Source organism: Aspergillus undulatus, assembly GCF_047715775.1.
Source record: "Aspergillus undulatus strain CBS 261.88 unplaced genomic scaffold BDV17scaffold_20, whole genome shotgun sequence".
NCBI classification, from domain to species: domain Eukaryota; kingdom Fungi; phylum Ascomycota; class Eurotiomycetes; order Eurotiales; family Aspergillaceae; genus Aspergillus; species Aspergillus undulatus.
In genome coordinates, this window is record NW_027396624.1 from 109631 (window position 1) to 137575 (window position 27945).

Here is a 27945-nt window from a genome sequence, read left to right on the forward strand (position 1 = left end):
CCCCCCCGGCGGGGACCGAACCAACTTCGAGCTATGGTAGTCAGATCGCGCTGCGACTGAAAGAGTAGTCACTTCAGTCGGTCCTGTTTGCTTGTGGACCGGACAAATGTTAGAGCTGTCTTCCGTACCTGATCCAGGTACTTGGTACTTGGCTGTTTGTTTGGGTTCAGGGCCGCGGGTAGAAAGTGCTTATTCATTTAGCTAGATATGTAAGGTTGAAGAGGGCATACGTGAAATGACGGCAGTAACTGATATTGGAAATTAGAAGGCAAGAGCTAAACTGGATCTGGAATGGAACGGTGAGAGCTCAAGACGATGGAATGGGATGTTGAGAATGCTAACTCATCAAGTAATTGATCACGCTCACCTATCTTGAGGTATTGAAGCCTTCAAGGGTAAGAGGAGGGTTTGAATGAGCACCTAGACTAGACCCAAGAACGCCTTGTCCGTACACCAAAAAAAAAATGATACACTGAGACCAGGAACACCAGATATTGTACAAATTCCGTCCACCAGAGCCGTTATGAAGAACCTAGGAAATTCCCGAGCCCGAGTTCAAAAACGCCGCACCGCCAGTACGTATTCCCTATCACGAAAAGACTCAACATAAATAATGTCATGGTATCGTAACGATCGTCCTACAAAGTCCTCGAGGGGTAAGATAAAGGAGGCCGGCAGCATCACTCTACCTCGTAGAGCGTGTTCAGCTTCTTCTCTAGCTTCTGGACCACGCCTGGCTCCAATTCTTTGCCTTTAATCGGAAGAGGTGTAGTAGTATCGCCACAGGGCTCGTCAAAGAGCCAGCGTGCATACAGCTTGTAGTTTTCTTCGTTGTCATCGGTGCTGAAGTCGTAGACCTTGCTCTTGGAGATGTGGAGTGTTTCGCCATCGTGATAAGCCTGCAAGATGCGTGCGCCCTCCCGAAACACGGAAACGAATTGGATCTGAAAAGAAAGACATTATTCTGCACATTCTATATCTATATGGGGCGGAAGGGAAATGGAGCATATTAGAGAGGTAAGTACTCACGGGAAAGTAGTAATGATACCAAAAGACGCATTGCAGGGACCGCCACTCCATGTAGGTCGCGATTGCCATCACCTTCCCACTTGTAAGTGCTTCGTGTGAGTGTGTGTAATTGACAAGCCTGAGCATGGGCTGCGGGGCAGTGACCGATGAGACCTTCTCTTCTACTTCGACGTCATGATGGGCTTCCCACCGATAAGGCGCTCTGATAGAGTTTTCAAATGTGGGAAGGAGGGCTGTTTTCCTGCCGATGGCCGGCATTAGTAGACTTGAGGACAACGGAGAGTATCACTTCCAGCTGCATCGAGGATACCCCGGGTCGACCGTGGCCGATTCGCTGCACGCAGGCTCTAAGATCTGATCCAAGGGGCTCCATCGGCGGCTGGCATCTACAGAGTACATAGGTATGCTGGTTGCCGACCGAGGCGGCGGACCTGGACCGGACCTGAACTGGGGGGAGGGGGAGAGGTGCTACTACGATATCTACCTACGGGATTACTCTGGCTAGTTCTGGATATCGGTAGATGGTAGGTATAGCACTTGGCCTGGGCTCCAGCTCCAGCAGATAAATGTCAATTTCGGAAGTGCTATTTTTGTAAAGTAATCGTTAAATCATTGCTTTGGTTCGTATCCTATGAGTTGTCCACTGCTGTGATCTATCTGGATATCTGGATATGAAAAGACAGTTGTGGTGGCAGAGCATAAGTTCCCACCTGGCCTTCCAACCAATCTGCCTGCGGCCTCTGGCCTACATACTAGGTAGTCGATATAGGCCTAGCACCTACGGGGTGCTTACTCCTCACAGTCCTCCTCAGCCTGGGCACTAGCAGCCTGAGTAGGAGCCGCAGTCTGCGCTGCAACGGGTGCCGTGGCGGTCTCAGTAACGACGACCGTAACGACATTCGAACCCGGGTTGGAGATAGTATTCGTTTCGGAGTTAATGTTCGCGTTCGAGTCGGCATTCAGTTCTGGGCTCTTCACTTTCGTCATCGTCTCGGCATTTGTGATTGTATTCGTCTGGCTCTGCGTCTGCGTCTGTCCATACCCGTTATTGTCATTGTTTCCGTAAGCGGCCATCAACCAGTTGACGAAATCCTGCATGCTCCAGCTCGTTCCGCCAGTTGAAGTTGAGACTGTGGTGGTTGCGGAGTCGGGAGATGAGGTGGACCAGGTTGCTTCTGTGCCTGTGTTTGTGTTTGTACCTGTACCTGAGCCCCAATCGCCTCCGCTGCCACTGTCGCCGCCCTGGCCCCATCCTCCCCAGCCTCCGCTGCCTCCGCCCCAGATCCAGCCGCCGTCTCCGCCTGATTCTGTGTCGGTGGGGGCTGGTTCCTGGGTTGCGGTGGGAGTAGGAGTTTGCGTAGCGGTGTCGCTGCCGGAATCGGAGCCGGAATCAGAGTCGGAGCCGCCGCCAATGCCGAGGCCGAGGTCAATGTTTAGTTCTGTGCCGATGGTTACGGAGTCGTCGGCGGCGCATTGGAGGTAGACGGCTAGAGTATTTAGTTAATCTTGGTGCACATGTGTTGATGAAGGGAGTAGACATACAGGAAGCATAGTAAGCGAAGTTGTCGGCGTTGTTCAACGAGTCCGAGGTGTCAAGAGACAAAACAGAGTCCCAGCCATAGGCGATATCCTCAGTTCCAGGGGCGTAAAGCGCAGTCGCGTGCGCGTACTCATGGAGCGTGATACCCGCCTGGTCCAAGTAACCGCAATAATTCGAGGTCTTGGTGCTGGAGTAGTACCCGGGGCAGTTGACAACCTTGTTGAGAGAGGGATACATCATAGCGGCAACATTGGCAGAGCAGTAGTCCTCCGACGTGGGCTCGCAGTAGTAAGTCAGTTGTCCGGTCGTCGTAGCCTCCTTGGCAATAGCTTCGAGGCGGCCGGCGACAGTGTCGAGGTCCTCCTGGGACGTGGATTTGAAGAACTTCTGGAAGAGCGCGCTGGCCTTTCCGGAGCGCGCGTCTTCGGCACCGGCAGTGGCCATTTTGGCTGCGCGGGAGATGGCCTCTTGGACAATTGCGTTGTACTCGTCTGAGCATTGCAGCGTAGAGCGGTCTTCGAGGCGGTTCTTTACGTCGGTTGGTGCGGTGAATGAGATTTCGTTGGATGTGTAGGGATAGGTGAGGAACTTCTTCTCGTTATCAAGCGTAGTGTATTCGAGGGCTCCTTTCGCGACGGCTGTGTATTCCTGACCTGGGTCGAGGGCGTAGATTTCGGCGACGTCGAAGATCGACGCGACGGTCTGGTTTGGTGCTATTTGGACGAAGCCTTCGGCGGTTAGGTGGGAAAGGACGTATTCGACTCGGACTCCGGTGAATTCGGGTTCGGTTTCTGATCCAGTCAGCATCTTCATTGAGTAGTTATAAAACAGCTACTAACCGCCGCCAGTGACATGGACTTTCTTGGTCGGAACATGGTCAAGAATATCGCCTCGCTGGACGAGCCGATACTCCTCCGGGCCTCGGTTGGTGACATGCGCTTTTATCGATGTGTTTCCAAGTGACTCTATCGTCACGTCAAAAGAGGGTGAGGCAACGTCCTGCGTTGCGCCCAGGTCCTGCCTGGGAAGGAAAACTGGTTTACCAGAAACAAAGGTCAAAACTGCCAGCAGATGAAAGAAAAGAACAAACGCCATTTTTTAAGGAAAGTGGACGGGACGGTCTAAGGAGTGACTGAATGAGCGTCTGGCGAATCTAGCACACATTGTGGCCGCTGATCAGTTTATATACTGCGGTGTAAGCCGCATGACCCCGGGTATGGGGGGTTATTATTGTTTCAGACGCATGGAAGGTAAAGTGTTTCATCCGTATTGTGTCGGACAGGGTCAAACAATTTCCAACCTTGGCAATAGCCATTTATTCAGATAGAATAGATCTGGGCTTTGTCCATTGAAACAAGGGTCCAATTGGCGGTGCCGCCGCGCTCTGGGGATCTCAGGGCCTGGGCGGGACCACTGGCTAGGCGACGTTGTTACGATCTTCGGCGTGAAACATGACAAAATCCACCAACCCCACTGGCGCATAATTCAGATCGTCAAACGGTGAGATCCCACATTCGGGCGGAAGACCAAGGCTGACGATCCCCGATATGACAGGGTCGCGCCGGAATTATGGAGTCCTGAAACAGATCTTGGCGTGTGGCCTGCCGCCTGTAACAGGTTAAACAAAGCCCAGACGCTTCATCCCTCAAATCCATTCTGCACTGGCATAAAGTACCAGGGGACTGGTTCTGATTCGTTTGAAGCACGGTTGAAAGCACGAATCATGAAGAAACCCCGCGCGCTGGCGCCCCTCGAAAGCGTCCTGTAATTCGAGCGCCTAATATACTTCCAACTCTGTGCTCGGCAACACTAATTGTGACTCTAGAATCGCTGCCTGGTTGCATCGTTGTTGCTGCAGGTGCTGCACTGTTCGCTGTTACGGAAAGCTCTCGCATTTGAATAATGGCAGTCATCAGGTCCTGCCGAATACTGAAACAGTCTGAATGACGAACCAAACATCAATATAGAGAAGTTGTGTGAGCGGATGAAACTTGGCCCTACGGAGGACCGATAGATACATAAGCGAGAAGATCGCCCTGAGACTCTGAGTACCAGTTTACGGTCCCAGCAATGCAGAAGGTGGTCCACTCCGATTGCGCAACAAGCCGCGGAAGATTCGCAAAGTCCATGTTGTTCAGGTCTGGTCGGCCACCATTTGTCGGACGTTCAGGTTCACTCTCTTACCGGACATCCACCCCTTCCAACCTTCGAAGCGGGACTCACTCTCCACATTGCCGGCAACGCAAGGCCAGTTTGCCAACCACGGAGGACATGTTTCAGACAAGATCTTGGGCACCGCATGCCAAGCAAACCGAGAGGTGCCATCCATATAGACGGCATCTCCGGATCGAAGACGGATGACCTCGCATCCTGAGCCATCATCATGGCTAATAAGGAACAGGCCATCGCAGCCGAAGCTAACACTGATAAGCCCGGCATCGCATTCCTCGCTCACATCGCGGTGGGGGCTTAGGTGATTTCCCGGGGAGTATAGATTCACTATGGCGGCTTCCGGCTCCGTTTCGGGAAAAGTTGCTCGTAGGAGCTCTGCAATGTCCTCGGGGAACGCGGGCGGGCGCTCATCTGGATAGACCTTGGCGGTCCAATCGTATTGACCGCCTAGAGTAACCCAGCGCAGCTTTTTGTTCAGCACATTTTGCACTGTGAGCGGTTTGTGCACGTCCGGGTCTATGGGGGACAGTATCCGTGTTTGGTTGTCCTCGAAGAAAGATATCGCTCTTTGGCTCGATGGCTCACCTTTAGAGCCTGTTGTATCACGGTAGTCAAGCACGCCATCCGTTTCCACCGGATACGTGACATTGTAGTGGAGATGGAGATTCGTCTTGTGTGCACTGTTCGAGAGATCTCGATGAAACAAACGGGTAAGCAGCTCCAACTGAACCGCGGGTGGAAACAGCGACGGGGCCATAAGAAGACCTAGATTTTGTCAATAATTTTGGAATAAGCGGAGAAGACAATACTAACCAGTCACGGCTTTGTGAGTATATACAGGAATGCTGCGCTGAGGCGCTTCCTCGGTCCACCCAGACGCACCGGCGAATCTGTTGAAAGCTGGCTGGAAGTCCTCCGTAGCTATCGTTCGTTTCAGCGTTATACTGCTAGGCAGGTTATCTGGATCCAACAATTGTAAGTCAACAATGCTTGTGTCAGCGTCAACTTCGGCCTGAGACATCTTCGTGTACTGTTTGTAGCGCAGGCGCACCGCATCAGGTGGCGCCTCGTGGGCATTCAGGCCGGTTATACGAGCCATTGCGGTTAGGCTTCCAGTAGCTTTAATTGGCCCAGTATCCAGCAGACGGGCTATCGCATGATTCCAGCAACAATCGAGTAATTGACTTCCTCAGCTTAGATATACAAATTTGGCGGGGTGGTTCGACACTTTTGCGGCACTAAATATTTATGTCTGGCAGTATTACGTGCCGCTCATCTGACCGCTTTCTGAATATCATGTTCACGTGATGCATATGATTCGACCAATCAAATTGCTAGCATGGATACAGAGCGCTATGCGGGTTGCTGCGTCTGCAAAGTACCATTAAGGTTGCAGCGATTGAGCAGGGGAATATAAGGTACTGCAGCGCTGTAAGCGCTTTTAAAGGTTAGGATGCGGACCGAACTGCAGGGTTGCGTAGCAGTCAACGAGTCGCCCAGAGGAGGACAAGCTCAAGAGGGCACAGCAGAGCATGGCGGAACATGGATTGGAAGGCGTGAGGGCATGTTGAATCCACTCTTTACCAAACTTTCTGGATGCATACGCTATCGCAGAGAAGACGACTACTGGGGAATGGACGGCCGTTGAAGTGACCGATGCGTTTTGTCACCGGGCTGCTCTCGCTCACCAATTTGTATGCGTTTGACCCTGTAACTGGTTGCGGACTCTTTCTATGTTGGCGGCTAATTAGTCGTAGGTCAGTTGTTTACATGAGGTGTTCTTCGAAGCTGCAATCGAAGATGCCAAGCGGCTCGATGCCTACTTTGCCGAGCACAAGAAGCCTCTTGGGCCTCTGCACGGTCTGCCAGTGAGCCTCAAGGACCAATTCCACGTAAAAGGCGTGGACACTACGATGGGCTACGTTGGCTGGATTGGCAGGTTCCGCGGCCTGGAAAGCGATCCCAGACATCGAGTGTTTGAAAGCGAGCTTGTCCGCGAACTGCGCGCTCTCGGGGCAGTCTTATACTGCAAGACCAGTGTCCCCGCGACACTGATGTGTGGAGAGACCGTCAACAATATCATCACATATACAACAAATCCCAAGAACAGGCTTCTTTCATGCGGAGGCAGCTCTGGTGGCGAAGGTGCACTTATCGCGCTGAAGGGATCACCAGGTGGATTCGGTACCGACATTGGCGGCAGTGTGCGTATACCCGCTGTGTTCAATGGGTTGTATGGGATCCGACCTTCATCGGGGCGCATACCGTATGAAGGCGCTGCAAACTCGATGGATGGACAGAGTACCATTCTCTCGGTTATTGGGCCGCTTGCTGGCACGGCACGCTCGCTGCAGTTTCTTTTCAAGGCGGTGCTTGGGCAGCAGCCGTGGCTTCATGACCCGCTCGTGGTCGAGTTGCCTTGGAGAAGTGAGGTCGAGCAGGAGACCCGCGCCTTGGTGAAACAGTCTGCGAAGGATCCGTCAAAGCTTGCATTTGCGATTCTGAAGCATGACGGTGTTGTCATTCCGCATCCACCAATTGCGAGGGCGCTCGATATTGCGGAGAAGACGTTGAAGCAACTCGGACACAGGGTAAGCAGGTAGCGCGCCTTGATCGGCGTAGAGCTGACGGATATATCAGGTCATTGAATGGACTCCTCCATCCCACAAAACCGCTTATGAATTAGCCGTATGTCCTCCCTACCTGATCACCCGATGTTAAGCGATGTTGCTGACAATTCAGTCCGCTGCGTACAATTTTGACGGCGGCGCAGACGTGCAACATCACTTCGACTTATCTGGAGAGAAGCCCGCACCCCAGGTCATAGTGGAAAGCAGGCTGCCTCAAAAGACAGCACTAGAAATTGCCCAAGTCAACGTCGCAAAGCGCGACTACCAGAAAGCGTATATGGATTATTGGAACTCCACGTCGCAGATCACAGGTACAGGGAGGCCAGTAGATGCCGTGATCAGTCCAGCGGCCCCTCATGCCGCTGTGATACCGACTCAATACCATCACGTTGGGTACACTTCGGTTCTAAACGTGCTGGACTATACGAGTGTTGTCGTTCCGGTCACGCATGCGGACAAGAGTGTCGATGTGGCAGAGCCTCGGGAGTTCCTGACGGAGCTGGATGAGAAGTCATACAGAGACTGTAAGTGCATCGAGCCCCTTCTAGATTGAAGGACTAACAGTCGGTAGATAATGCGGACGTGTACAATGGTGCGCCGGCTGGAGTGCAGCTGTTTGGGCGGCGACTGCAGGAAGAGAAGATGCTTGTGTTGGCGGAGTACGTTGGAGCAGCATTGGCGTAGTAGACGTGATATAACCTAGAGTGTAAATGATATTTAAGTAAATGGACATATGACTGTGTTGTTGTGAAGGTAACAGAGAGTTGTAGCGAAAGCTTGGCGGCGATGATCTCTCGAGCTTCTCGTGTTGCCAAACTCCAAACTTCCTCTTCCTCTTCCTCCTCTTCCTCTCGCATTCTCCCTTCTCTCCCTCCTCAGCTCCCCTCTTTGTCTCTCTTTCAACTCTCCCCTTCAGTTTTCATTATTTCCCTCCATTGTTTCATTTTTCAAGCTCTACCTCGCCGCCATCCGATTGGGCACCCTGGTCCGGTCCGCAAGTCTCACCACCAGCGCCCTCCATGCATTGTCATCAAGCTGCAGAATTGACCTAACGCTGCTTCTGCTGTTTCACGTCCACGCGTCTCCTTGCAAAGTCTCACCGCGAACGCGCCCTTTGTGACCGAGACAACCGTCGCGTCCTTGTGCTACCATGGAAGACGGCGCGTCCACTCGCCCAGCCGACACTCCTGAGGACTCTGGTCCGGGGGAGGAAAACAACCCCAACGCGAATTCCTCGAAGAACCAGGCCCAGAACCAAGCTCTGAAAGACCGAAAATGCCAATACTGCAATCAAGCTTTTACCTCCTCGTCCCTCGGCCGCCACCTCGATCAATTCCTCTTCAAAAAGAAGCCCGACGGTGTTCACGATGTCGAGGAGATTCGGCGCATTCGCAGTGGGATCACCCGGCGACAGGCCCGAACTTCGAGTGGCAAACGGGACACCCCTGAGCGCGGCATGGCGAAAGGGTCGATGGATTCGCTCCAGGCGGGGGAGTCCGGGGTTAAAGGGCCGATTAGGATGATGTTTAACACGCCAACGTGGCATGCGACCGGTGTGATCAACGATATCCCTAACCCGAGTCAGGCGCAGGAACCTCCCGCGTCTCGCCTTGCAGCCTCTCAATCCCGAGTTGGATCTTTAGCGGCAACGGATCTCGGGGTTCGAAGCTCTACTGGCAGCAACCCGGATACTGTGAGAGCACTGGAGCTAGCCTTGCGCGAGGTTTTGGACAACATCAAAGCCGCGACGTATGTTTCTATGCTTCTTTCTTACCTTCCTTTGTTTCACTGCTAAATCTTTCTATAGATCTAGGACGCGCCCGCGAATCTCCCCCTTCGAGTTTGACATTCAAGTTCAATCCTTCCCTTCCCTCTGCCTACAGCTACTGCCTCCGCCGCCTACGCTCTTTGGAACTAACCCCTTCCCCTCTTCTTCGTCGTTCCCAATCGAACCCCCGGGACCAGACCATCATGTCATGGTACGGCAGGCCCTCCGCGCGAAAATCGAACAATGGCAGTCGGATCAGCTTTCTGCTGAGTCGGTCAACACCGGGAAACCCCATGGCATGGATACCGCATCGATCCAGAGAAACGCGCAACAGCACGAGGATATGAGCCTCCGACACCTCGAGCTTGCCTTCAACCACTGGGCCACCCTTCCCTACGAGACAAGGCGCGAATCATGGCAGCTCGAGATCATGCGCGCATTTGCGCGCGAATCCGATAAACGCAAGTCCCTCGATGAGCAACTCGCCCGCGTTCAGCAAGAGGCCAATCAGCTCAGGTCCCAAGTTGAGAAACTCGGCACCTGCCAGTGGCCGCGCGAATTCGCACTCTTCCCGCCCGAAACCCTCCCGTTGCCGCGCGACGTCGCCCGCGAACTTGACGCCAAGGAGAGCCAAATCAGCCCCGGCTCCGCCCGCTGGGACTACGAGAATGTGGTTGCAAAGTGGAAGCGCGTCGTCATGCACGACCGCACCATGGGCCGCGCCGGTGGCATTGCCGCTAGCCCGCTACCAGGCGAGTCCGGCAGCGTCGGTGGCGCCAGCAGCGCAGACGGCAAACCGCGAATGCAGCTGCCGCCATCAACCCTCAGCCCGGGCGGGCCCTCACCAGGCCAGAACCCATCCCCGCCATATATGTCCCACGAAAGCCCCAACTCGGCGCCCCAGCCCAAACGCCAACGATTGATGAACGGCCGCTATGCCCAAGCCGAGCAATCAACAGCATCAACATCAACAGCGCAAGGCAGCCCCGTCTCGTCTTGGAATCCTAATCAAGCTCAGCAACAACAACCTCCTCAACCACAACTTGGCTCCTCGAACATACCAAATCCCCCTCCGACGTCGCCGTCAAACGGCTGATTTGCTAGCTATCTGACTACCTTTCTGACTCCCCCACTTTTTTGTCCAATGTACACTGTAGCGCTTCTACCTTATTCGATACAGCCTTCCTACCCATACTCATTGGCTCGGTCAACTTCTGTTCGTGTATATATTACATGCACTCACCAGCTCTAGCTCACAATTATCTACTTTTAATTTTGATTACCGTATCTTATTCCATTGACTGCTTGCTTCAGTCTAGTCTAGTCTAGTCCAGATAGTATAGTACTCGAGGCAGCTGGGAGTGAGTAGGTCGGTACTAGGTAGCCTGCCCACTGGCTTAATCCAAGGGATATCCTCTAGTCGGAGAGTGGTAGGATACCTACCAGATAGAGTTCTTTCTAAAGTTACTTACTACCCTATCTAGTGAAAAGTAGCTTAGCTTGATATTTAGTGCAGGCGACGGTAATGATAGCGGGTATTGTCCCGGTTGGACATACATGTATACATCTATATATGTTGCACCTCGCTTGCTCGGGGACGCCGATAACTACGTGAGTCAGGTCTGGTAGAACTCCGTATCGTAGCTTAGTGGTATGGAGGAGATAAGGTAGGTATCAGGGCTGCTTCGCTTGCGGAATTGGGTTGGAGGGAAGAGACAGAGCTCCAGCACTCTCGAATAAGCATACGATACGCGACGCAAGTCAGTGCGGCTAGGCGGTTGATTCTATTCTACAAGGTCACGGCGGCGCAAATTAGATCAGGCCAGGCCAGGCAGTTGATGAGAAGGATGGAGGGTAAGACGGGGTCTTTGGTGGTGATTGACGTGGATTGTTATGTAAGTAGGTAGGTAGGTAGGTAGGTAGGGTTGATTGAGATACTGATAGATAGATCGAGGGCACACATGACAAGACAGCCCCAACTCCAGGCTAAGCTCAGCGAAACGAACCTGAACACCTCATCTCCAGATGCATCATCCAATACATAGATTGATCGTTCAGGGACGCTTGGTCCTATCCTATCCTATCCTATCTCATCCCCGGCTATCATCCGTACCAGAAGCTCCCCGTTTGTCTAGGAGGTCCTATATCGCTGCTCCGCTCTATTGCTCATTGTGATTTCGTTGTTTGCAAGGAAAAACGTTTCGCTGCGTCACCATGTAGTGTTGTTGGTTTTAATGTTCAGCATCCGAAGATGCGCTATGTTTCTCCGAGTCCTGCTGATCATGCCGCCCGATTCGCCAAAGACCCAACCAGCCAGGCGTGATGGCAGAATTAGGGTAGGTATTTCAGCCTCCCTTTCTGAGCCCAGCGGCTCCGGGTCCAGCAGTCGCAGAGTTTCGAGCAAATGTGTTAGTCGAGCCGATGGCGGCACTAGCATTTCGTAGTTCGATCTTCTTGCGCTCCATTTCAAGCTTTGCAAGGGTTAGTAACGGGGACATAGCTTTCTCTATCAGCGAGTAATGACGTACCACCTTGCGTACCCGAGCAAGGGCAGCTGTGTCACCTTGCGTCAGTGGCCGGCAGTCCTCCACGCGGTAAGGAGCCGCAATCGCAACGTTATCGGTCACGACAATGGTCGACCCATCCCACCGCGTGGGCATCGTGCGGCTGAATGCGTCGAACAAATCCTGCGCTTCTCGCGTGACTCCCTTGCCGCGGCGTGCCTCGCCCTCCTGCATCTTCGCGACTGCATTCGCCTCCCGGGCTCTGAGGGCTTTAATGTCCAAAGCATGCAATGTGGGGACGGCATCGGAGAATGAGGTTGACTCGGCGGTCTGTGAGGACGGGGCGAGAGAGACGATCTGGAAGGACTGTATCCGTGAGATGGGGATGATGTGATAGTTTCCTGCTTGCGCCTGTTTGCCGTCGGCGGTATTGATAGCGACGAGGTTCGTTATGGGGCAGGCAGTGAAAAGGGTGCCCTCGATCGTGGAGGAAGCGGGGTTCGTCGTCAGGCGAACACTATGGAGGTAGGCATGGGGAGTCAGCATGAGCGTCTTGGTCATAGCTTTCGGTAGCTTGGAGTTCATTGGAGCAGTAGCGGCAGATAGACTTCGAATACTTGCATGATGCAGGGACAGTTCGATGAATGCTTACCGGGCACCGATTGCACCGCTCAGAGCCGCCTCCAGAGGCACCATTGCGCCCGCCATTCCCGGACTCGTAATACCTGCTTGACTCGAAAGATGGTTTCACTCGACCACTCTGGCTTCTAGCTGCGAAATATTGGCCGCAGCACCGACAAGAAACTGATTGTTCCAGCAAGTACTGAAACAGGACAAGTCGTCGCACAGTCAGGCAACAGACAAAGCCACGTCGAGTGGATCTCGAAACAAAGAATAACAGCGGCGACGCTCAATAATCGACCAGGATTATCATGTACCGAGTGACAAAACCAACACCAAGTAAGACCAAGTCCTGAAGTGCGTCAGAGCCAGAGATGTCGATGAGGCAGGCCCAGGTGGGACGTCGGCGGTCGGAGCTCAGTCGGAAAAGGAGCGACGGGAATGCAAAGAAACAGCAACAAGAATCACGAATATACAACCGGACAGTGTAAGAGTGTCTCTTAAACTGCTGGCATTTAAAGCAAAATCGTTAGACTTGCTCAGTGCAGGAGTCGCAACGAGCGCGAGTGACCGCAAGGACGAGGAGTTGTTGCGAGGTGGACATGCCTGCTGGCTGGCCCGATCTGGGTTAGCGCGCCACGGGGTGGAAAATCACTTTCACTACGGTTGTTTACTTGGGAGTAGGAACAAATATCTCCAATGACCTAAATACATAGACATCACATCTTTTTGAACATCAGGCATTATCATTTCATTCTATGTCTTAGAGAGCTCAAAACTCCCATTTTGTCTGGTCCTATGGAATGAGTTTGGTCCAGAAAAGCTTCACGTCCAGCGCAATGTATCAAAGTCCCAAATTAAACAACGTAGGTCGAGGCAGACACGTCACCACCGCGGCCGGTCCAGTTGACGTGGATGTCCTTGCCCTCGGGGTGCTTCTCGTTGGCGTGCTCAGGGGCGATGCGGAAGGTGTGGGCACCGAAGTAGTCACGCTGGGCCTGCAGCAGGTTGGCGGGGAGGACGCGGGCGCGGTATCCGTCGTAGAAGGAGAGAGCGGTGCTGAAGGCGGGAGTGGGGATACCCCAGAGAGCACCCTTGCTGACAACGTTTCTCCAGCCCTTCTGGGCGTTGTGGATGGCCTTGTTGAAGAAGTCGTTGAAGAGGAGGTTCTCGAGGTCGGGGTTCTTGCGGTAGGCTTCCGTGATGTCCTTGAGGAAGACGGAGCGGATGATACAACCACCACGCCACATGAGGGCGATGGCGGGCTTGTTCAATTCCCAGTTGTACTCCTTGGCAGCCTGTCCAAAATGTTAGCAACTGGCGCCGGACTAGGACCTATGTAGGGGAACTTACGTTCTGGATGAGCATGAAGCCCTGGGCGTAAGAGATGATCTTAGAGGCGTACAGAGCCTGCTCGAGGTCATCGATGAACTCCTCCTTGTTACCGCTGAACTCAGGAGTAGGTCCGCTGAGGACATCGGCGGCGCGGAGACGCTCGTCCTTGAGGGCAGACAGGCAGCGGGAGAAGACAGCCTCGCCGATCAGGGTGACGGGCATGCCGAGGTCGAGAGCGTTGATGGCAGTCCACTTGCCGGTACCCTTCTGACCAGCCTTGTCGAGGATCTTCTCGACCATGGGGACACCGTCCTCGTCGTTGTAGTAGAGAATATCACGGGTGATTTCAATGAGGAAAGAGTCAAGAACACCCTTGTTCCACTTGGCGAAAACATCGGCAATCTCCTTGGAGGAGAGACCAAGACCACGCTTGAGGATGTCGTAAGCCTGATAATGGTTAGTGATCTGGCATATACAAGTTTATGCTGATTCCAGTTCTTACCTCACAGATGAGCTGCATGTCACCGTACTCAATACCGTTGTGGACCATCTTGACGTAGTGACCAGCACCCTCATCACCGACCCAATCGCAGCAGGGCTCTCCGTCGCTCTTGGCGGCGATGCTCTGGAAGATATCCTTGATGTGGGGCCAGGCCTCCGAGTTACCACCGGGCATGAGAGAGGGACCGTAACGGGCACCCTCCTCACCACCGGAGACACCGCTGCCGACGAAGCGGATGCCCTTCTCCTTTAGGTACTGGGTGCGGCGGTTGGAGTCGGGGTAGTGGGAGTTACCGCCGTCAATGATGATATCACCCTCCTCGAGGTGGGGCAGAAGAGACTCAATGAACTGGTCGACAGGCTTTCCGGCCATGACGAGGAGCATGATACGGCGAGGGCGCTTCAGCTTGGCGCAGAACTCCTCGACGGAGTGAGCACCGACGATAGACTTGCCTGATAGTCGGCCAATTAGCGAATGGCGTCCTCGCCAGGAGACCCCCGGAACCCCCGGAAGTGCTGGAACTCACCCTTGGCCTCATTGTCGAGGAAACGGTCGACCTTGGAGGTCGTACGGTTGTAAGCGCAGACAGTGAAACCGTGATCAGCAGCGTTGAGAATCAGGTTCTGGCCCATGACGGCCAGACCGATGAGACCGAAATCAGCACTAGGAGTAATTGGCGCCGATAGGCCAGCACAAATGCCAGCCAAACGGGCGCTGGAGTCAGTTATCATTCGTGTCAATAGCGAAATTGAAAGGAGACTCAGAGTGGAGAGGGGAGAGTTGGTGCATGAGGACCCCGCGCTGCCGCGGGGTACGTGGTGCGTCACAGCTCCCAACGTGTCAAGAACATTTCCGCGAACTCAATTCAAGAAACTGTAGTCTGCGATTCACTGCTGAATCGCAATTTTCTTGATAAACAGCTTCTCGAGGCAGCATCCCGCGGAAGTTCGCGGACAAACGATGTCTTGGCTAGGAGAGATAGACGGAACGAGGTAGGAACTTACACGGCGCTGCTCATGATGAATGATGGGGGTTATAGAGAGGTTTAGATGTGAGTGAAACTGCAGAGGAAGAGAAGTATAGAGGCACTGCAGAAGCGCTGCGTGTGGAGGAATGAAGAGTAGATAGATGGGATGTGAAGGAGGAAAAAGAAAGGAAGAGGAGCGAAGGCCGACGATGATAATGGATAATGCTCAGTCAGGCTTGTCGATGCTGACGGAGCAACTCTTCCGTCATGGTGGGACGAATCGGGGCGGGGCTGTAATGAGGAGCAGTGTAGTCCGGCTTCTGAGGCAGTCGACCTCTTCGTTGAGCCATTTTATCTCCGGTTCTACTGATGTCTTGGGAGACTACGCCCGTTCAGCACAATTCCATTCCAATACTGCTATCCCAGGTCTACATTCGTGCTGCAATGGCCATGGCTGGCAGGCAAAGCCATGCAAGTAGGAGGCGTCGTGCACAGGGTATGATGTTGTTTGCGATGGCGGGGCACGTGGAGGGGCTCTGACTGATCTATGACCCAAGAGTTTTATTCCCAGAACGCGTTCGGTGAGGCTTTCGGTCGGATAAATTATTGTTGGGTCAGCGAGGACTTAGCTGAGCTGATCGGTCTCAATATAATCAGCCTGTTCATCAAATGACAGGACAGTGTTCCTCCGGATTTTCATCAGATCGGTCTCTACCTCGCGTCGAGGCCTCGAGGTCGTTGTATGGAGGTGCCCGCGGGATGATCTCATAGCCATTTACTAGAGCTGCAGAGTGCAGACGGTTCTCATGGGTTCGAAGTCGGAGCAGCTCAATCAAAGACGGAACAACAGTCATCTGTAACTCCCATAGTCCCATCGGACGGTTATCCGCCGCGGAGAACCCCGTAGATATCCTACAAGTACAAATTTCCGACCCCGTGGACATCCCTGAAGAAATCCCACGCTGTTGTCGATAACCGCTAAGTTGAGGGCCGGCTACTGCATTTCCAAATGTGGCTTAGAGTGGGGGTTCCCGCCAGCCTCATGCTAGTCCTGTTTTGACGGCAGTGCGCCGATAACCGGATGCGTCAGCATCTGTGGCTAGACCTCGATCACGTGGCTCTGGGCGTAATCTCTACGGTCGGCGAGAGAGCCACCTGCGTCTTTTCCGCTGCCCAGCCTGCAAGTCTGATCTCTCCGCCGTGACTGACGCTGTCATTAATCTCAAGCAGTTGCAATTCATTTCTGCTCCATTCACAACAAAATCAGATATCAACCCAGTCCAGCATTCACATATCACAAAAATACCGCCCTTCTGCGCTGGCTGCCTTAGCGGTTCCACTGATCTTCTGCGTTTCTTCACCTCTACTTTAACTCGGGACCTTTTTTCAGGCGTGACGTCTGGCGTATAACTGCTGCGTCAGTTTGGCCCTGAAGGTACGTGTCTACATAGACGCTCACATAATATACCGTCCCTATTGTCGAACTATCCGTTCATCATGTCCTACCCGCCACCTCCAGGTCCTTCGTCACTTCCTCCACGGCCACCCCCAGCCGCAAACACGCAATATGGTTCAAACAGCGGATATGGCGGGGGAGCGTCGCGACCCGGTTTCAGCGCCACAGCCTTTGCTCCACGCTCCGTAGCGTCTCAGCAGCCATACCGCACCAGCAGTCCTGTCGTTACGGCTGCGCCTACAACTCAGAGCGGTTACTCTACTCCGACTACAACCAGTTACGGCAGCTACTACTCCCAACCACAGCAGTCGTATCAAGCTGGGGCCTCTGGCTATGATGCCTCTCAGTACAACGCTACGACGTATGGTCCGACCGTGCCGCACATCCAGAATCCCTTCGATCAGACAGGCGCATATGGAAACCGAGGGCGGAACTCGGGGCTCGATGCCGAGACGGAGGCGCAGATCGCGCAATGGCAGAGCGCCTACGCCAGCAAAGATGACATGTCTGCGGCTGGAAAGGGCGCCGTTCGCCGGGATGGAACAGCCGGTACTCCTGGTGTGAGCACCACCGTTTACACTTCAGCCGGCACTACACCATCCACGAACACCCCCGGTCCCACCGCAGGTGCGGAGTCCCAAAAGACAGTCGCGCGGTCAGGCGGCGGTCAAACCTGGAATGACTCAACCCTGCTCGAGTGGGACCCAGCCCATTTCCGATTATTTGTCGGTAACCTTGCAGGCGAGGTTACAGACGATTCCCTCCTCAAGGCATTCTCCAAATACACATCGATCCAGAAAGCGCGCGTGATCCGCGACAAACGCACGCAGAAGAGCAAGGGCTACGGATTCGTCAGTTTCAGCGACGGCGACGACTACTTCAAAGCCGCGAGGGAAATGCAGGGCAAGTATATCGGTTCGCACCCTGTCTTGCTCCGTCGCGCAATGACCGAGATCCGGCCCGTTTCCAACAACAAGAATAACAAGAAGCATGGTGGGAAGGGAGGTAATTCTGGCGGAGGTCAACATAACAAGGTTAAGCATGATGGAGTCAAGAAACCGGGGAAGACCAAGGGCGGTTTGAAGGTTCTGGGCTAGCCTTACACACCCTTACGAAGGAAGGAAGGCGAGCGAGGTTGGAATGTACCATAAAAACCTAATCCTTCAAAAACCATACAACTTGAACTTGGTCTTGATTTTTAACATCTCAATCATATATATCAGGCCATTGACAAAAAAAACGTAACTCGTAAAGTAAACATACACCCATATACCCCCCCAACGCCTTCCCAGAAAAGCAAGAAGAAGAATAGAGTAGACAGATGGTTACACAAAGGCTGCCCAGGTGCGATGCCTCGGATCGCGAGCCGGATGTCTCAGTTGTAAATCATGCGGTATATATTTCGTGTATATGCATGGGCATTGGACCGACGTGGTCGATGTCAAAGTCGGTTGGAAAAGGATTTCAAGGTGAGGTTGAGGTGAATCATTATTGCCGGGAGGTAGGTGTATTGGTAAAGCTCGCATAATAATATTGTAGAGTTGAGGTAGGTCAGGCCAGGTCGTAGATAGGTAGGTCGTAGGGCCATCGTAGTTGTTGGTTTTCCGGCCGGTTCAGGTCCCCCAAAAGTCGTAGGTGCCGTAAGTAGAACATCGTGGCAGAGCGTAGCCTGGTGATAGAATGAAGCAAGGAAGATATATCGCGATGCAAAGGCACATATATATAGCAGGGCATATATATACTCGAGGGACGAAATTAACCACCCTCAGTACTCTCCTCATCAACAGCCTTCCGTCTCGCAAAGAACGAGACCTGATGCTGGTGCGCCCAGATCAAGAAGCCGACGATGATGAGGATGATGAAGAGCACGATCAGGATGACGGCGATTGTGATGTTGCGCTGCATGGTGGCAGTCCGGGTGAGTGAGCCCGGGGCTCAGCTTGATTTCAATTTTCTTTTTGGTTTCCGAAGATGAGGTGAAAGTGATCGTGATAATAATAAATTCAAGAAGAATTGGATGGATGGATACTTGATGGACTTGGTCAAGTACCTGACAAGCCTATGGAATATAGATAGATAGGTAGATGGAGACAGTCCTGACAAACAGGACCACTCCGAACGGAACGATCAAGATACCACCGGGTCTCGGATACCTCAGATCCAGAAAGGGATGAAATGGAAGGTCAAGGGGGAGAATAAAAGAGGGAAAGAATGTGGACAGAATAATATTATAAAGGAGGGATGAGACGACATGGCCTGGGCTTGGGAGTCGCCCAGCCATGTGCATTTTGGCTGTCCAGCTCAGCGTAGGGCGATGTTTGGCGGGGTGGCTGGGATGCTGTATCTACTCAGTCTGGGCACTGGTTGGTTGGTCACGGCTTAAGCTGTAGCGCTAGTCTTGTCTAGGGTTAGCGGGTTGGGGACCGACAGCCCAGCCTCCGCTTTTTAGTTTTCAAAGAGTTGCATGACAGGACAGGGACTCAGGGACAATGATCGAGATTGGCGAGTATAATATTCTTAGGTCCATGGATATTGAGATCGAAGATGTTCATGTGGTCAATTTTGAAGGTTCGTGTTGCCAGGTGGATGCTGTTGATTGTTCAACTTGTAACATCATCGCCCTAGAGGCAGGGTATATATATCCGCCAGAAAGCATAAACTAACTTTTCCCCAAACTTTGCGTGTTGATGCTTGGTTCTATATGTGAGACTAAGAAGACTTGAAGATGGAATTCACTAACCCAACTTGGTGCAACACTTATGGAAGTGGATGTAGTTTATGATAACGCAGAGAATGAAAGACGCAGAGATAGGGTCTTGGTGCGTCAAGGGAAGAAAAGAAAGTCAGCTCGGTCTAGATCTGGAGGGCCGGAACTTTCTCATGAGAATTCCGGAATTTGATTCAATATTTGCGGAGAGCTCCCTCAGTGAGTATGAATCAGGTGATTCCTGCATCTAGTTTGTATCCTTGATAACATCGGCCTTGGCCAGCATTTCTTGTTTTTGTTTATAATGAGCCAGGTCGCGACATCATAACCACAAGACAAATGTCGCTGTTGTGCAACATAAACTCTTGGCTTCTCCGCTTTCCCCAATGCTCTGGCCAGTGATCGAGAAAGGAGGATGCTGATTGCAAGATCGAGGTGAGTTGTAGTGGCATCGTCGGCGATGACTTCATCATGACTGTCGCGCTCGGAAGCCGTTACACCTCTGTCCGACCACATCGAACAGTCCAGGCAGCCCAACGCTGGCATGTCGGATCCTCGGCTGTCCGATTCCTCTCGTTATGCCAGCTGCCAATGTCAAACTTATGAAGAATAGGCCCTGGAATCGGATGCTCGTGAGCTACGGACTAATTGTTTGACTCGCGCCCCGGACTTAGCGGACGTAGCTTGCTTGTCTTTGTTCCTTGCTCTGATGTCATACTTGATTATCTTATGGATATCGTATATTAAGCTTGCATTCGTCACTTTGAATACTCCCTGCATGTGTATCTTCTACCATAAGTTGTCACCTTGTCACCTGTCCTCCACAATGCAAAAGGGACCCTTCCCCGGTGACCCACCCCGGGACTCTGAGCAACACCTCCGCTCTCAAGAGTCCACTTCCACCTCCGACACAGCGTCGATCCCTTCCTCACACTCACATTCAGACCCGAAGAAGTTCGCGCCTATCCAAACGAACCAGTCAAGTCGCAGCCGTAATGAAACTCTTACTCGCCGACGGAGTTCTCGCGGCGGACCGCTCACCAACGATGAGATTACAAACGCGCTTTCGCACAGACGAAGCTCAACGCACAAAAGCACTCAAGATGAGGACGACCAGATTGTCAGGCTTGTCTCTCGGATGTTTGGTCACGAGCGGAAGGCCAATTCGGACGAGGAGCAGACGAGACATCTCGGTGTTGTGTGGAAGAACTTGACTGTGAAGGGTGTTGGTTTGGGCGCTGCGCTGCAGCCAACAAATGGAGATCTGTTTCTGGGGCTGCCGCGAATGATCAAGGGGTTTTTTACGAATGGGAGGAAAGGAGCTGGTGCAGGTGGTGCGCCGTTGAGGACTATTCTTGATGATTTCACGGTGCGTTTTTTCTCCATCTCTTGTTGCGCAATTCTAATATGGTGAAGGGCTGCGTGAGACCAGGTGAGATGCTTCTTGTTCTGGGAAGGCCAGGATCTGGATGCTCTAGCTTTCTAAAGGCAATCGGAAATCAACGATCGGGTTTCAAAAGTGTCGAAGGCGATATCTTCTACGGTGGGACGGATGCAAATACCATGGTGGATAAGTACCGCTCAGAGGGTAAGCTAGTCAGGCTCTTTCCGTCATTACAATACTGACCGAAAAAGTCCTATATAATCCAGAAGATGATCTCCATTATGCTACACTCACCGTACGAGAAACCCTCATGTTCGCCCTGAAAAGCCGAACCCCCGATAAGGACTCGCGACTGCCGGGCGAGAGCCGAAAGGACTACCAAGAGACGTTCCTATCAACAATCGCCAAGCTGTTCTGGATCGAACACTGTCTCGGTACAAAAGTCGGTGGTGAGATTGTCCGCGGTGTCTCCGGAGGTGAGAAGAAGCGTGTCTCGATTGGAGAAGCACTGGTTACCAAGGCAAGCACGCAGTGCTGGGATAACTCTACGAAGGGACTTGACGCAAGCACTGCTGCCGAGTACGTGCAAAGCTTGCGGAGTCTGACCAACATGGCGCACGCTTCGACCCTTGTCGCTCTTTATCAAGCATCACAGAATCTGTACAAGCAGTTCGACAAGGTAATTCTCATAGAAGATGGAAAATGCGCATTTTTTGGTCGTGCAGAGAACGCGAAGGCGTATTTTGAGGGCCTCGGCTTTGAGTGTCCTCCTCGATGGACGACTCCTGATTTTCTGACTTCGGTCAGTGATCCTAATGCGCGACGGGTGAAGGAAGGCTGGGAGGACCGCATCCCCCGATTTGCCGAGGACTTCCAACGCGCGTACCGCAACAGTGAACACTACCAAGAGAACCTGCGAGACATCGAGGACTTTGAACAAGAAGTCAAGTCTGAAGAGCAAGAAAGAGAAGAGGCTCGACGGAAAGCTCCGAAAAAGAACTACACTGTTCCCTTCTACAAGCAGGTGCTCATCCTCACGGAAAGGCAGTTCAAGATCATGTACGGCGACAGGCAGACGCTCATCGGGAAGTGGGCGATCCTCACCTTCCAGGCCCTGATCATCGGAAGTCTGTTCTACAACCTTCAGCCTACTAGGTTAGTACCCTGCATTAGTCCATGGTCAGAAGCTGACAGCAACAGTGGTGGCGTCTTTACCCGAGGTGGTGTCATGTTTTTCATCCTTCTATTCAACGCCCTACTAGCTCTTGCCGAGCTCACGGATGTCTTCGCGCACCGTCCTGTCATGTTGAAACACAAGAGCTTGTAAGTTTTTGACCATGGTTACTTAATGGGCGGTCGTACTGATCTTCTAGTTCTTTTTACCGACCGTCGGCCTATGCTATTTCCCAAGTTGTCTGTGATGTACCTATCATTTTCACTCAGGTCACGCTATTTGAGCTGATAGTATACTTGTAAGGCCTTTCTATGATTGTCGCTGTGGAATTACTGCTGACTTCACTAGCATGGCCAACCTTCAGCGAACGCCGTCTCAATTCTTCATCAACTTCCTGTTCATCTTCACGCTCACAATGACCATGTATTCGTTCTTCAGGGCAGTGGGATCATTCTGCGCTTCTCTCGACGTTGGTATGTACCAGATTACTACCTGCATTGCGACCATGGACTAACTCTATCTAGCTACGCGTCTGACTGGAGTCGCCATTCAAGCGCTCGTTGTCTATACTGGTAGGTGCGGATCTCCGCCATATGAAGTCTAGTCTAACACTCCTAGGCTATCTCATCCCTCCTTGGAAGATGCACCCCTGGCTAAAGTGGCTCATCTGGATTAACCCGGTCCAGTACGCTTTTGAAGGAATCATGGCCAATGAGTTCTACAACTTGGAAATTCAATGCGTCCCGCCAAACATCGTACCTGATGGCCCGAATGCACAAGCGGGCCACCAAAGTTGCAGTATCCTGGGAAGCACACCGGACCAGCTACCTGTTCAAGGCTCGAACTATATCAGCTCTGCGTTCACCTACAGCCGCTCGCATCTCTGGCGGAACTTTGGTATTATCATTGCATGGTTCATCTTTTTCGTCGCATGCACGATGCTGGGCATGGAGCTTCAGAAGCCGAACAAGGGTGGGAGCTCCGTCACTATCTTTAAGCGGGGAGAAGCACCGAAGGAGGTCGAAAAGGTCATCGAGGAGAAGCAGAAACCAGAGGATGTTGAGTCCCGGTCCAGCGGTAATGTCAATCCGGTCAATGATAGCACTGAGAAGGAACCAGATGAGCAGGGTGGACAAGTTGACGGTATCGCAAAGAGCACGGCTATCTTCACCTTCCAGAACGTCAATTACACTATCCCTGTCAAGGGCGGCAAGAGGCAGCTTTTGAAGGATGTTCAGGGGTATGTCCGTCCTGGCCGTCTGACGGCTATGGTTGGAGCTTCTGGTGCTGGAAAAACGACCCTTCTCAACGCCCTCGCCCAACGACTCGATTTTGGAATTGTCACCGGCGACTTCCTGGTTGATGGCAAGCCACTACCTAGGAGCTTCCAACGGGCCACTGGCTTCGCTGAACAACAGGATATCCACGAACCAACCGCTACAGTTCGCGAGTCTCTTCAATTCTCGGCTCTTCTTCGCCAACCTAAAGAGGTTTCGATCAAGGAAAAGTACCACTACTGCGAGAAGATCATTGACCTTCTGGAGATGCGATCGATCGCAGGTGCTACGGTGGGAGCAGGTGGAACTGGTTTGAACCAGGAGCAGCGGAAGAGACTTACTATTGCCGTTGAGCTCGCGAGTAAGCCGTCGTTGCTGTTGTTCTTGGATGAGCCAACTTCCGGGTTAGACTCTCTGGCTGCGTTTAACAGTAAGTTCACTTGCCGACTCAACCCGGTTAGAATTTGTTTTCTTAACGAACTCCTCTAGTCGTCCGCTTCCTCCGCCAACTAGCCGACGCTGGCCAGGCAATTCTGTGCACAATTCACCAACCGTCAGCCGTGCTATTTGAGATGTTTGACGATCTGATCCTGCTACAGAGTGGGGGACGCACCGTCTACAACGGCGAACTTGGCTCTGACTCTTCCAAACTCATCGAATATTTCGAGTCAAACGGAGGACAAAAATGCCCAGAGGATGCTAACCCTGCCGAGGTACGTATCAACTTCACTCGGCATCAGCTCCAAGCCTAACACCATCCAGTATATGCTTGAAGTCATCGGTGCCGGAAACCCCGAATACAAAGGTCAGGATTGGGGCGATGTCTGGGCCAACTCGGAGAACTGCAAGAACCTCACCAACGACATCAGTCAAATCGTCGAGTCTCGCAAGAACGAGAACAACGACCAGGAACGGAGCAAGGACGATGACCGCGAGTATGCAATGCCTATCTGGGTGCAGGTTGTGACTGTTACGAAGCGCGCTTTTGTTGCGTATTGGAGGACGCCGGAGTATAATATCGTATGCCCCTCCAGCCTAGCTCCCCCTGTTCGAATTCCATCAAATCTCGAATGGCGTATCTAACATCACACAGGGAAAATTCGCCCTCCACATCTTCACCGGCCTCTTCAACACCTTCACCTTCTGGCACCTTGGAAACAGCTACATCGACATGCAATCCCGGCTCTTCTCCGTCTTCATGACACTAACCATCTGCCCACCGTTAATCCAACAGCTCCAACCACGCTATCTGCACTTCCGAGGCCTCTACGAGTCCCGCGAAGCAAATAGCAAGATCTACAACTGGACCGCATTCGTCACATCCGCGATCCTCCCGGAATTACCGTACTCCATCATCGCCGGCTCAATCTACTTCAACTGCTGGTACTGGGGCATCTGGTTCCCGCGCGACTCCTTTAGCAGCGGGTTTACCTGGATGCTGCTTATGCTCTTTGAGCTATACTACGTTGGGTTCGGGCAGTTTATTGCGTCCATCTCGCCGAATGAACTGTTTGCCTCCCTACTAGTTCCTTGCTTCTTCACGTTCATCGTCGCATTTTGTGGCGTCGTCGTGCCGTACATGGCTATGCCTACGTTCTGGCAATCCTGGATGTACTGGCTTACACCCTTCCATTACCTTCTCGAGGGGTTCCTAGGCGTTCTGGTGCACGAAATTCCGATGCAGTGCGTTGAGCGTGAAGAGGCGTTCTTCTCCCTCCCACCGGGCCAGAACTCGTGTCAGGACTATGCGGGTCCTTTCGTGTCCCAGGCGACGGGGTACGTCCAGGATGCGGGCGGTGGGATGTGTGCTTATTGTTTGTTTAGCAATGGGGATGAATTTGTGAGTCTTCCCCCATCAATACAACTTCCCTCACTTTAGCTTGTTCGAAGTGGACTAATGTGTATGGTAACGTGCAGGCAACAAACTTCAACGTCTACTACAGCAATAAATGGCGCGACTACGGGATCTTCTGGGCCTTTGTAGGGTTCAACTTTGCGGCTGTGTTCTTCTTCTCGTGGCTTTATTTGCATGGCGTTGGGGATTTGAAGAGGTGGCTTAGTGCCCGGAAGACAAAGAAGAGTATTCAGTCTTAGAATTAGCTTGAAGTTAGATGAGATATGACTTGGAACTAGAATAGTTTGGTTTGGGCGCAGCTTTTATTTAGCTCTCTTTGTGTTGCTTGATGGATCCAAGTGTATATGTATGCTATGTTATGATGAGATGATGATTTAGAGTTGTAAGGTAATAAATAGACTGAGCTTCAAGTTGTGGCTACAAGTAACCTAGTAGCTTATAAGAGTAGAAGTAGTAATGGTGACTCCAGTAGTCCCAGGAAGATGGAAGAATTAATGTTTTCAAGCAGTTGTAGCCCAAGCCCCCTTCGCTCATTCCGCAACAATACCCTAACTTTACCGTGGAAAAAGCAAGTGCTCACGCTTGCGGGCGCCATCACATCTCTTGATCATCCGCGACCTCATCCCAGATCCTAACGCTCATTGATGCCACTACTACTGCTTGAAGTCCTTATCTTAAATGGCCCAAGCCACCGGCCCAGCGTCTCAATATGTTGGAGATCCTCCCCGCAGTACGCTACCAAAGCCACAAGTGTCCCTTGTCTCGCCCAGACAAAATTGGAGATGTACAACACACTCCTATCAAATGTCCTGTCTAGAGACAATGTCTGATCTCGAGAAAACTGGCGGTGCTATCCACACTGGACCTGTTGAAGCACAACCCGTTGCGGTCGTGGCCGATGACGAACAGAACTTGCTTGTGGACGCTGCCCTCGAGAAGTCGATTGTGTGCAAGTTCGACCCCTTGGTGCTCCCACAGATGATGATCTTTACATCGCTGGCGTATTTGGATCGATCTAATGTCGGTAAGTCTACGTTACCCCAGACGAGATGCCGCGGTTGGAGATAAGCGCTTGCTTACACTAATCTGATTCTACCAGGTAATGCCCGAGTCTCCGGCTTCGAAGAAGGAATCAATCTTAAGGGAACCCAGTTCAACGACATCAGCAGCTTGTTATTCGTAACATACGTGATCTTCGAAGTCCCCTGGGTAATTGCCGTGAAGCGCTGGGGCGCGAACAAAAGTCCTCGCCCTGGCCCTTCTCCTCTGGTCCGCTGTGGCGCTCTGTACAGGCTTTATCCAGAACTACTCCCGGGCCCTTGTTATGCGTCTGCTCCAAGGCGCTACCGAAGCCGAGCTCTTTCCAGCGCTTACATTGGTTATTTCGACTATATGGGACTGTAAGGATCAGGGCAAGCGCGTCAGCCTGCTTTATATGGCTGGGGCGCTGAGCGGGGCTTTTGGAGGATTGATTGCTCATGGGATTTCAGTTGATGGGGGCGCGGCATGGTCTTGAGCTGGCGGTGGTTGTCCATCATCGAGGGTATTGTATCCTTCATCATCGGCCGGATTGCGCTCTTCACGCTCCCTTAAGAACCCCTAGGACACGTGGTTCCTGAACGGCAGGGAGAAATCCGTTATGCTTGCGAGGAAGACCCGAGAAGCAGAGTGTAAAGGAACCGACCGGTTCGAGTGGAGGTACGTCCGGATGGCATTCACAGATACCTTTGTATACGGCACAGCAACCCTCTTCGCTTCTTTCATCCCTCTCTTCGGATTCAGCACGTTTCTCCCCACGATACTCAAGGAACTTGGGCATACTGGAATCGAAGCAAACTACCTTTCCATTCCATGCTACGTTCTCGCTGGGTTCACTCTACTGCTATGGACCTACCTATTTGATCGTCTATGCAAATGCGCCCTCTTCCCCATCGTCGCTCCAATCGGGTATGCAATTGTCGTAGGGACCTCAAACCCGCAGCTGGTTATTTAGCCATGTTCCTCTGCGCCGCCGACATATACCCGTACACTGCTCTCCTGCTAACATGGGTAAACAACAACCTCGCGCCGGATTATAAGCGGTCCGTCGGGATGCCGCTTCACATCGCTCGCAAATATCAGCGGTGCTATAAGCGGTCAGATTTATCCTTCTTGGGATTGGCCAAGGTATACCAGGGCCAGGGGAACTCGGTATCGTTGGGGATGGAGGTGGTTGCGTGTTTTGGGATCGGGTTTGTTTACTTTTTGCTCAGGAGGAGGGATAAGCAAAAGGAGGAGTTGTTGACGAGCGGCGTAGAGGATAATAGGTATGCTGGGGAGGATCGTGGGTTGGGGTTTCGATACACGTTGTAAGGGGGGTGCTTAGTGGTGTATTGGAGGTTTGGGAGTAGAGTGCCCCCTAGCATCGCTAGAGGGTGAAGGTCAATCCTGCAATGACTGTCTTGAGGTTGACGGTGGCAGCGTGCAGAGTGTTTAGTTCGAGGAAACTGGGAGGCTGACGCCCGGGTCAAAAATGTCCGATGAAGCTGAGAATGCACGCGATGAATCATGAATTAAACCCGACGTTTGGATGAAAGGAGAAGGGATTCGCGCCTGACCTCCTCTCGACCGACGAGTCACTTTTCTATTCCGTACAGAGTGGCTATATTACTCCGAACTTGCGTGCTACTGTGGCCGACTCAATCTCATCCCTAGGGCTTTTAGTCTGGGGAGTTGTGGGGGTGGCGCTCAGCACCATCACGAAGAACACGACAGGGATCGGGTCTTTTTAGTAGAACGTTCAAATTAAATAGCGTACAGAAACCATGCATAACCGATTAACAAAATCGCGCGGAGACCGATTAGCTAATTGGACGCACCGAGCGTACTTCACCCAGCCAGTAGTTCAAAGACAAGGATGGGACAAGAAAATGCTTGGTGGTCTTGGAGTCTTGGACGCTTTTGGTCCGCAGCCCTAATTTATGCGCGACATGTTATCCCTCCAATAAGCTGATCATACCCTGAACATACCCGACGATCGGCACT

General features: G+C 52.4%; 9 protein-coding genes across 9 annotated transcripts; 5 read left to right on the forward strand and 4 right to left on the reverse strand.

Annotated features, from left to right (window-relative positions):
• Nucleotides 1-1583: 1583 nt before the first annotated feature.
• On the reverse strand, nucleotides 1584-3948 carry BDV17DRAFT_261688 (Deuterolysin metalloprotease family-domain-containing protein). The gene is made up of 3 exons (XM_073757671.1): nucleotides 3409-3948; nucleotides 2572-3360; nucleotides 1584-2516 (listed from the first exon to the last, which is right to left on the reverse strand). The coding sequence occupies exons 1-3, from the start codon at nucleotides 3662-3664 to the stop codon at nucleotides 1819-1821; spliced, it is 1743 nt and encodes a 580-aa protein (XP_073616203.1). The 5' UTR covers nucleotides 3665-3948; the 3' UTR covers nucleotides 1584-1818.
• Nucleotides 3949-4592: 644 nt separating this feature from the next.
• On the reverse strand, nucleotides 4593-5918 carry alkB (oxidoreductase, 2OG-Fe(II) oxygenase family). The gene is made up of 2 exons (XM_073765069.1): nucleotides 5555-5918; nucleotides 4593-5506 (listed from the first exon to the last, which is right to left on the reverse strand). The coding sequence occupies exons 1-2, from the start codon at nucleotides 5838-5840 to the stop codon at nucleotides 4704-4706; spliced, it is 1089 nt and encodes a 362-aa protein (XP_073616204.1). The 5' UTR covers nucleotides 5841-5918; the 3' UTR covers nucleotides 4593-4703.
• Nucleotides 5919-6397: 479 nt separating this feature from the next.
• On the forward strand, nucleotides 6398-8055 carry gmdA (putative general amidase GmdA; the record flags this gene model as incomplete). Its single annotated transcript, XM_073761964.1, has 5 exons — nucleotides 6398-6451; nucleotides 6499-7332; nucleotides 7382-7429; nucleotides 7484-7895; nucleotides 7943-8055. The coding sequence occupies 5 exons, from the start codon at nucleotides 6398-6400 to the stop codon at nucleotides 8053-8055; spliced, it is 1461 nt and encodes a 486-aa protein (XP_073616205.1).
• Nucleotides 8056-8190: 135 nt separating this feature from the next.
• On the forward strand, nucleotides 8191-10403 carry BDV17DRAFT_261693 (uncharacterized protein). The gene is made up of 2 exons (XM_073757672.1): nucleotides 8191-9120; nucleotides 9179-10403. The coding sequence occupies exons 1-2, from the start codon at nucleotides 8522-8524 to the stop codon at nucleotides 10233-10235; spliced, it is 1656 nt and encodes a 551-aa protein (XP_073616206.1). The 5' UTR covers nucleotides 8191-8521; the 3' UTR covers nucleotides 10236-10403.
• A 418-nt stretch (nucleotides 10404-10821) lies between these two features.
• BDV17DRAFT_261695 (anticodon-binding domain-containing protein) lies at nucleotides 10822-12836 on the reverse strand. Its single transcript, XM_073757673.1, has 3 exons — nucleotides 12296-12836; nucleotides 11668-12160; nucleotides 10822-11610 (listed from the first exon to the last, which is right to left on the reverse strand). Exons 1-3 carry the CDS (start codon nucleotides 12349-12351, stop codon nucleotides 11485-11487), a joined length of 675 nt encoding a protein of 224 aa, XP_073616207.1. The 5' UTR covers nucleotides 12352-12836; the 3' UTR covers nucleotides 10822-11484.
• Nucleotides 12837-12945: 109 nt separating this feature from the next.
• BDV17DRAFT_261699 (NADP(+)-dependent, decarboxylating phosphogluconate dehydrogenase) lies at nucleotides 12946-15349 on the reverse strand. Its single transcript, XM_073757674.1, has 4 exons — nucleotides 14628-15349; nucleotides 14102-14553; nucleotides 13618-14046; nucleotides 12946-13562 (listed from the first exon to the last, which is right to left on the reverse strand). Exons 1-4 carry the CDS (start codon nucleotides 14830-14832, stop codon nucleotides 13122-13124), a joined length of 1527 nt encoding a protein of 508 aa, XP_073616208.1. The 5' UTR covers nucleotides 14833-15349; the 3' UTR covers nucleotides 12946-13121.
• Nucleotides 15350-16235: 886 nt separating this feature from the next.
• On the forward strand, nucleotides 16236-17719 carry BDV17DRAFT_261705 (RNP domain protein). Its single transcript, XM_073757676.1, has one exon. The coding sequence runs from the start codon at nucleotides 16566-16568 to the stop codon at nucleotides 17619-17621; it is 1056 nt and encodes a 351-aa protein (XP_073616209.1). The 5' UTR covers nucleotides 16236-16565; the 3' UTR covers nucleotides 17622-17719.
• Nucleotides 17720-20057: 2338 nt separating this feature from the next.
• BDV17DRAFT_281387 (putative ABC transporter) lies at nucleotides 20058-25160 on the forward strand (the record flags this gene model as incomplete). Its single annotated transcript, XM_073760014.1, has 12 exons — nucleotides 20058-20600; nucleotides 20648-20819; nucleotides 20867-21770; nucleotides 21816-21938; nucleotides 21989-22087; nucleotides 22138-22262; nucleotides 22314-22361; nucleotides 22408-23496; nucleotides 23556-23779; nucleotides 23829-24086; nucleotides 24160-24906; nucleotides 24984-25160. The coding sequence occupies 12 exons, from the start codon at nucleotides 20058-20060 to the stop codon at nucleotides 25158-25160; spliced, it is 4509 nt and encodes a 1502-aa protein (XP_073616210.1).
• Nucleotides 25161-25743: 583 nt separating this feature from the next.
• On the forward strand, nucleotides 25744-27273 carry BDV17DRAFT_281388 (major facilitator superfamily domain-containing protein; the record flags this gene model as incomplete). Its single annotated transcript, XM_073760015.1, has 6 exons — nucleotides 25744-25945; nucleotides 25991-26164; nucleotides 26214-26430; nucleotides 26548-26825; nucleotides 26903-26970; nucleotides 27001-27273. 6 exons carry the CDS (start codon nucleotides 25744-25746, stop codon nucleotides 27271-27273), a joined length of 1212 nt encoding a protein of 403 aa, XP_073616211.1.
• Between the last annotated feature and the right edge of the window lie 672 nt (nucleotides 27274-27945).

Bases quoted from the DNA above. Each gene is read 5' to 3' on its own strand.
- BDV17DRAFT_261688 (XM_073757671.1), bottom strand. From the start codon at position 3,664: ATGGCGTTTGTTCTTTTCTTTCATCTGCTGGCAGTTTTGACCTTTGTT. The intron at 3,361-3,408 runs GTTAGTAGCTGT...TGACTGGATCAG, and splicing joins AGTCCATGTCACTGGCGGCG to AAACCGAACCCGAATTCACC. The intron at 2,517-2,571 runs GTATGTCTACTC...TAAATACTCTAG, and splicing joins CTTCGCTTACTATGCTTCCT to CCGTCTACCTCCAATGCGCC.
- BDV17DRAFT_261693 (XM_073757672.1), top strand. From the start codon at position 8,522: ATGGAAGACGGCGCGTCCACTCGCCCAGCCGACACTCCTGAGGACTCT. The intron at 9,121-9,178 runs GTATGTTTCTAT...ATCTTTCTATAG, and splicing joins GACAACATCAAAGCCGCGAC to ATCTAGGACGCGCCCGCGAA.
- BDV17DRAFT_261699 (XM_073757674.1), bottom strand. From the start codon at position 14,832: ATGATAACTGACTCCAGCGCCCGTTTGGCTGGCATTTGTGCTGGCCTA. The intron at 14,554-14,627 runs GTGAGTTCCAGC...GCCGACTATCAG, and splicing joins CCTCGACAATGAGGCCAAGG to GCAAGTCTATCGTCGGTGCT. The intron at 14,047-14,101 runs GTAAGAACTGGA...AACCATTATCAG, and splicing joins ACATGCAGCTCATCTGTGAG to GCTTACGACATCCTCAAGCG.
- BDV17DRAFT_261705 (XM_073757676.1), top strand. From the start codon at position 16,566: ATGTCCTACCCGCCACCTCCAGGTCCTTCGTCACTTCCTCCACGGCCA.
- alkB (XM_073765069.1), bottom strand. From the start codon at position 5,840: ATGGCTCGTATAACCGGCCTGAATGCCCACGAGGCGCCACCTGATGCG. The intron at 5,507-5,554 runs GTTAGTATTGTC...GACAAAATCTAG, and splicing joins TACTCACAAAGCCGTGACTG to GTCTTCTTATGGCCCCGTCG.
- BDV17DRAFT_261695 (XM_073757673.1), bottom strand. From the start codon at position 12,351: ATGGCGGGCGCAATGGTGCCTCTGGAGGCGGCTCTGAGCGGTGCAATC. The intron at 12,161-12,295 runs GTAAGCATTCAT...CTACCTCCATAG, and splicing joins AGCGGTGCAATCGGTGCCCG to TGTTCGCCTGACGACGAACC. The intron at 11,611-11,667 runs GTACGTCATTAC...ACCCTTGCAAAG, and splicing joins TTGCTCGGGTACGCAAGGTG to CTTGAAATGGAGCGCAAGAA.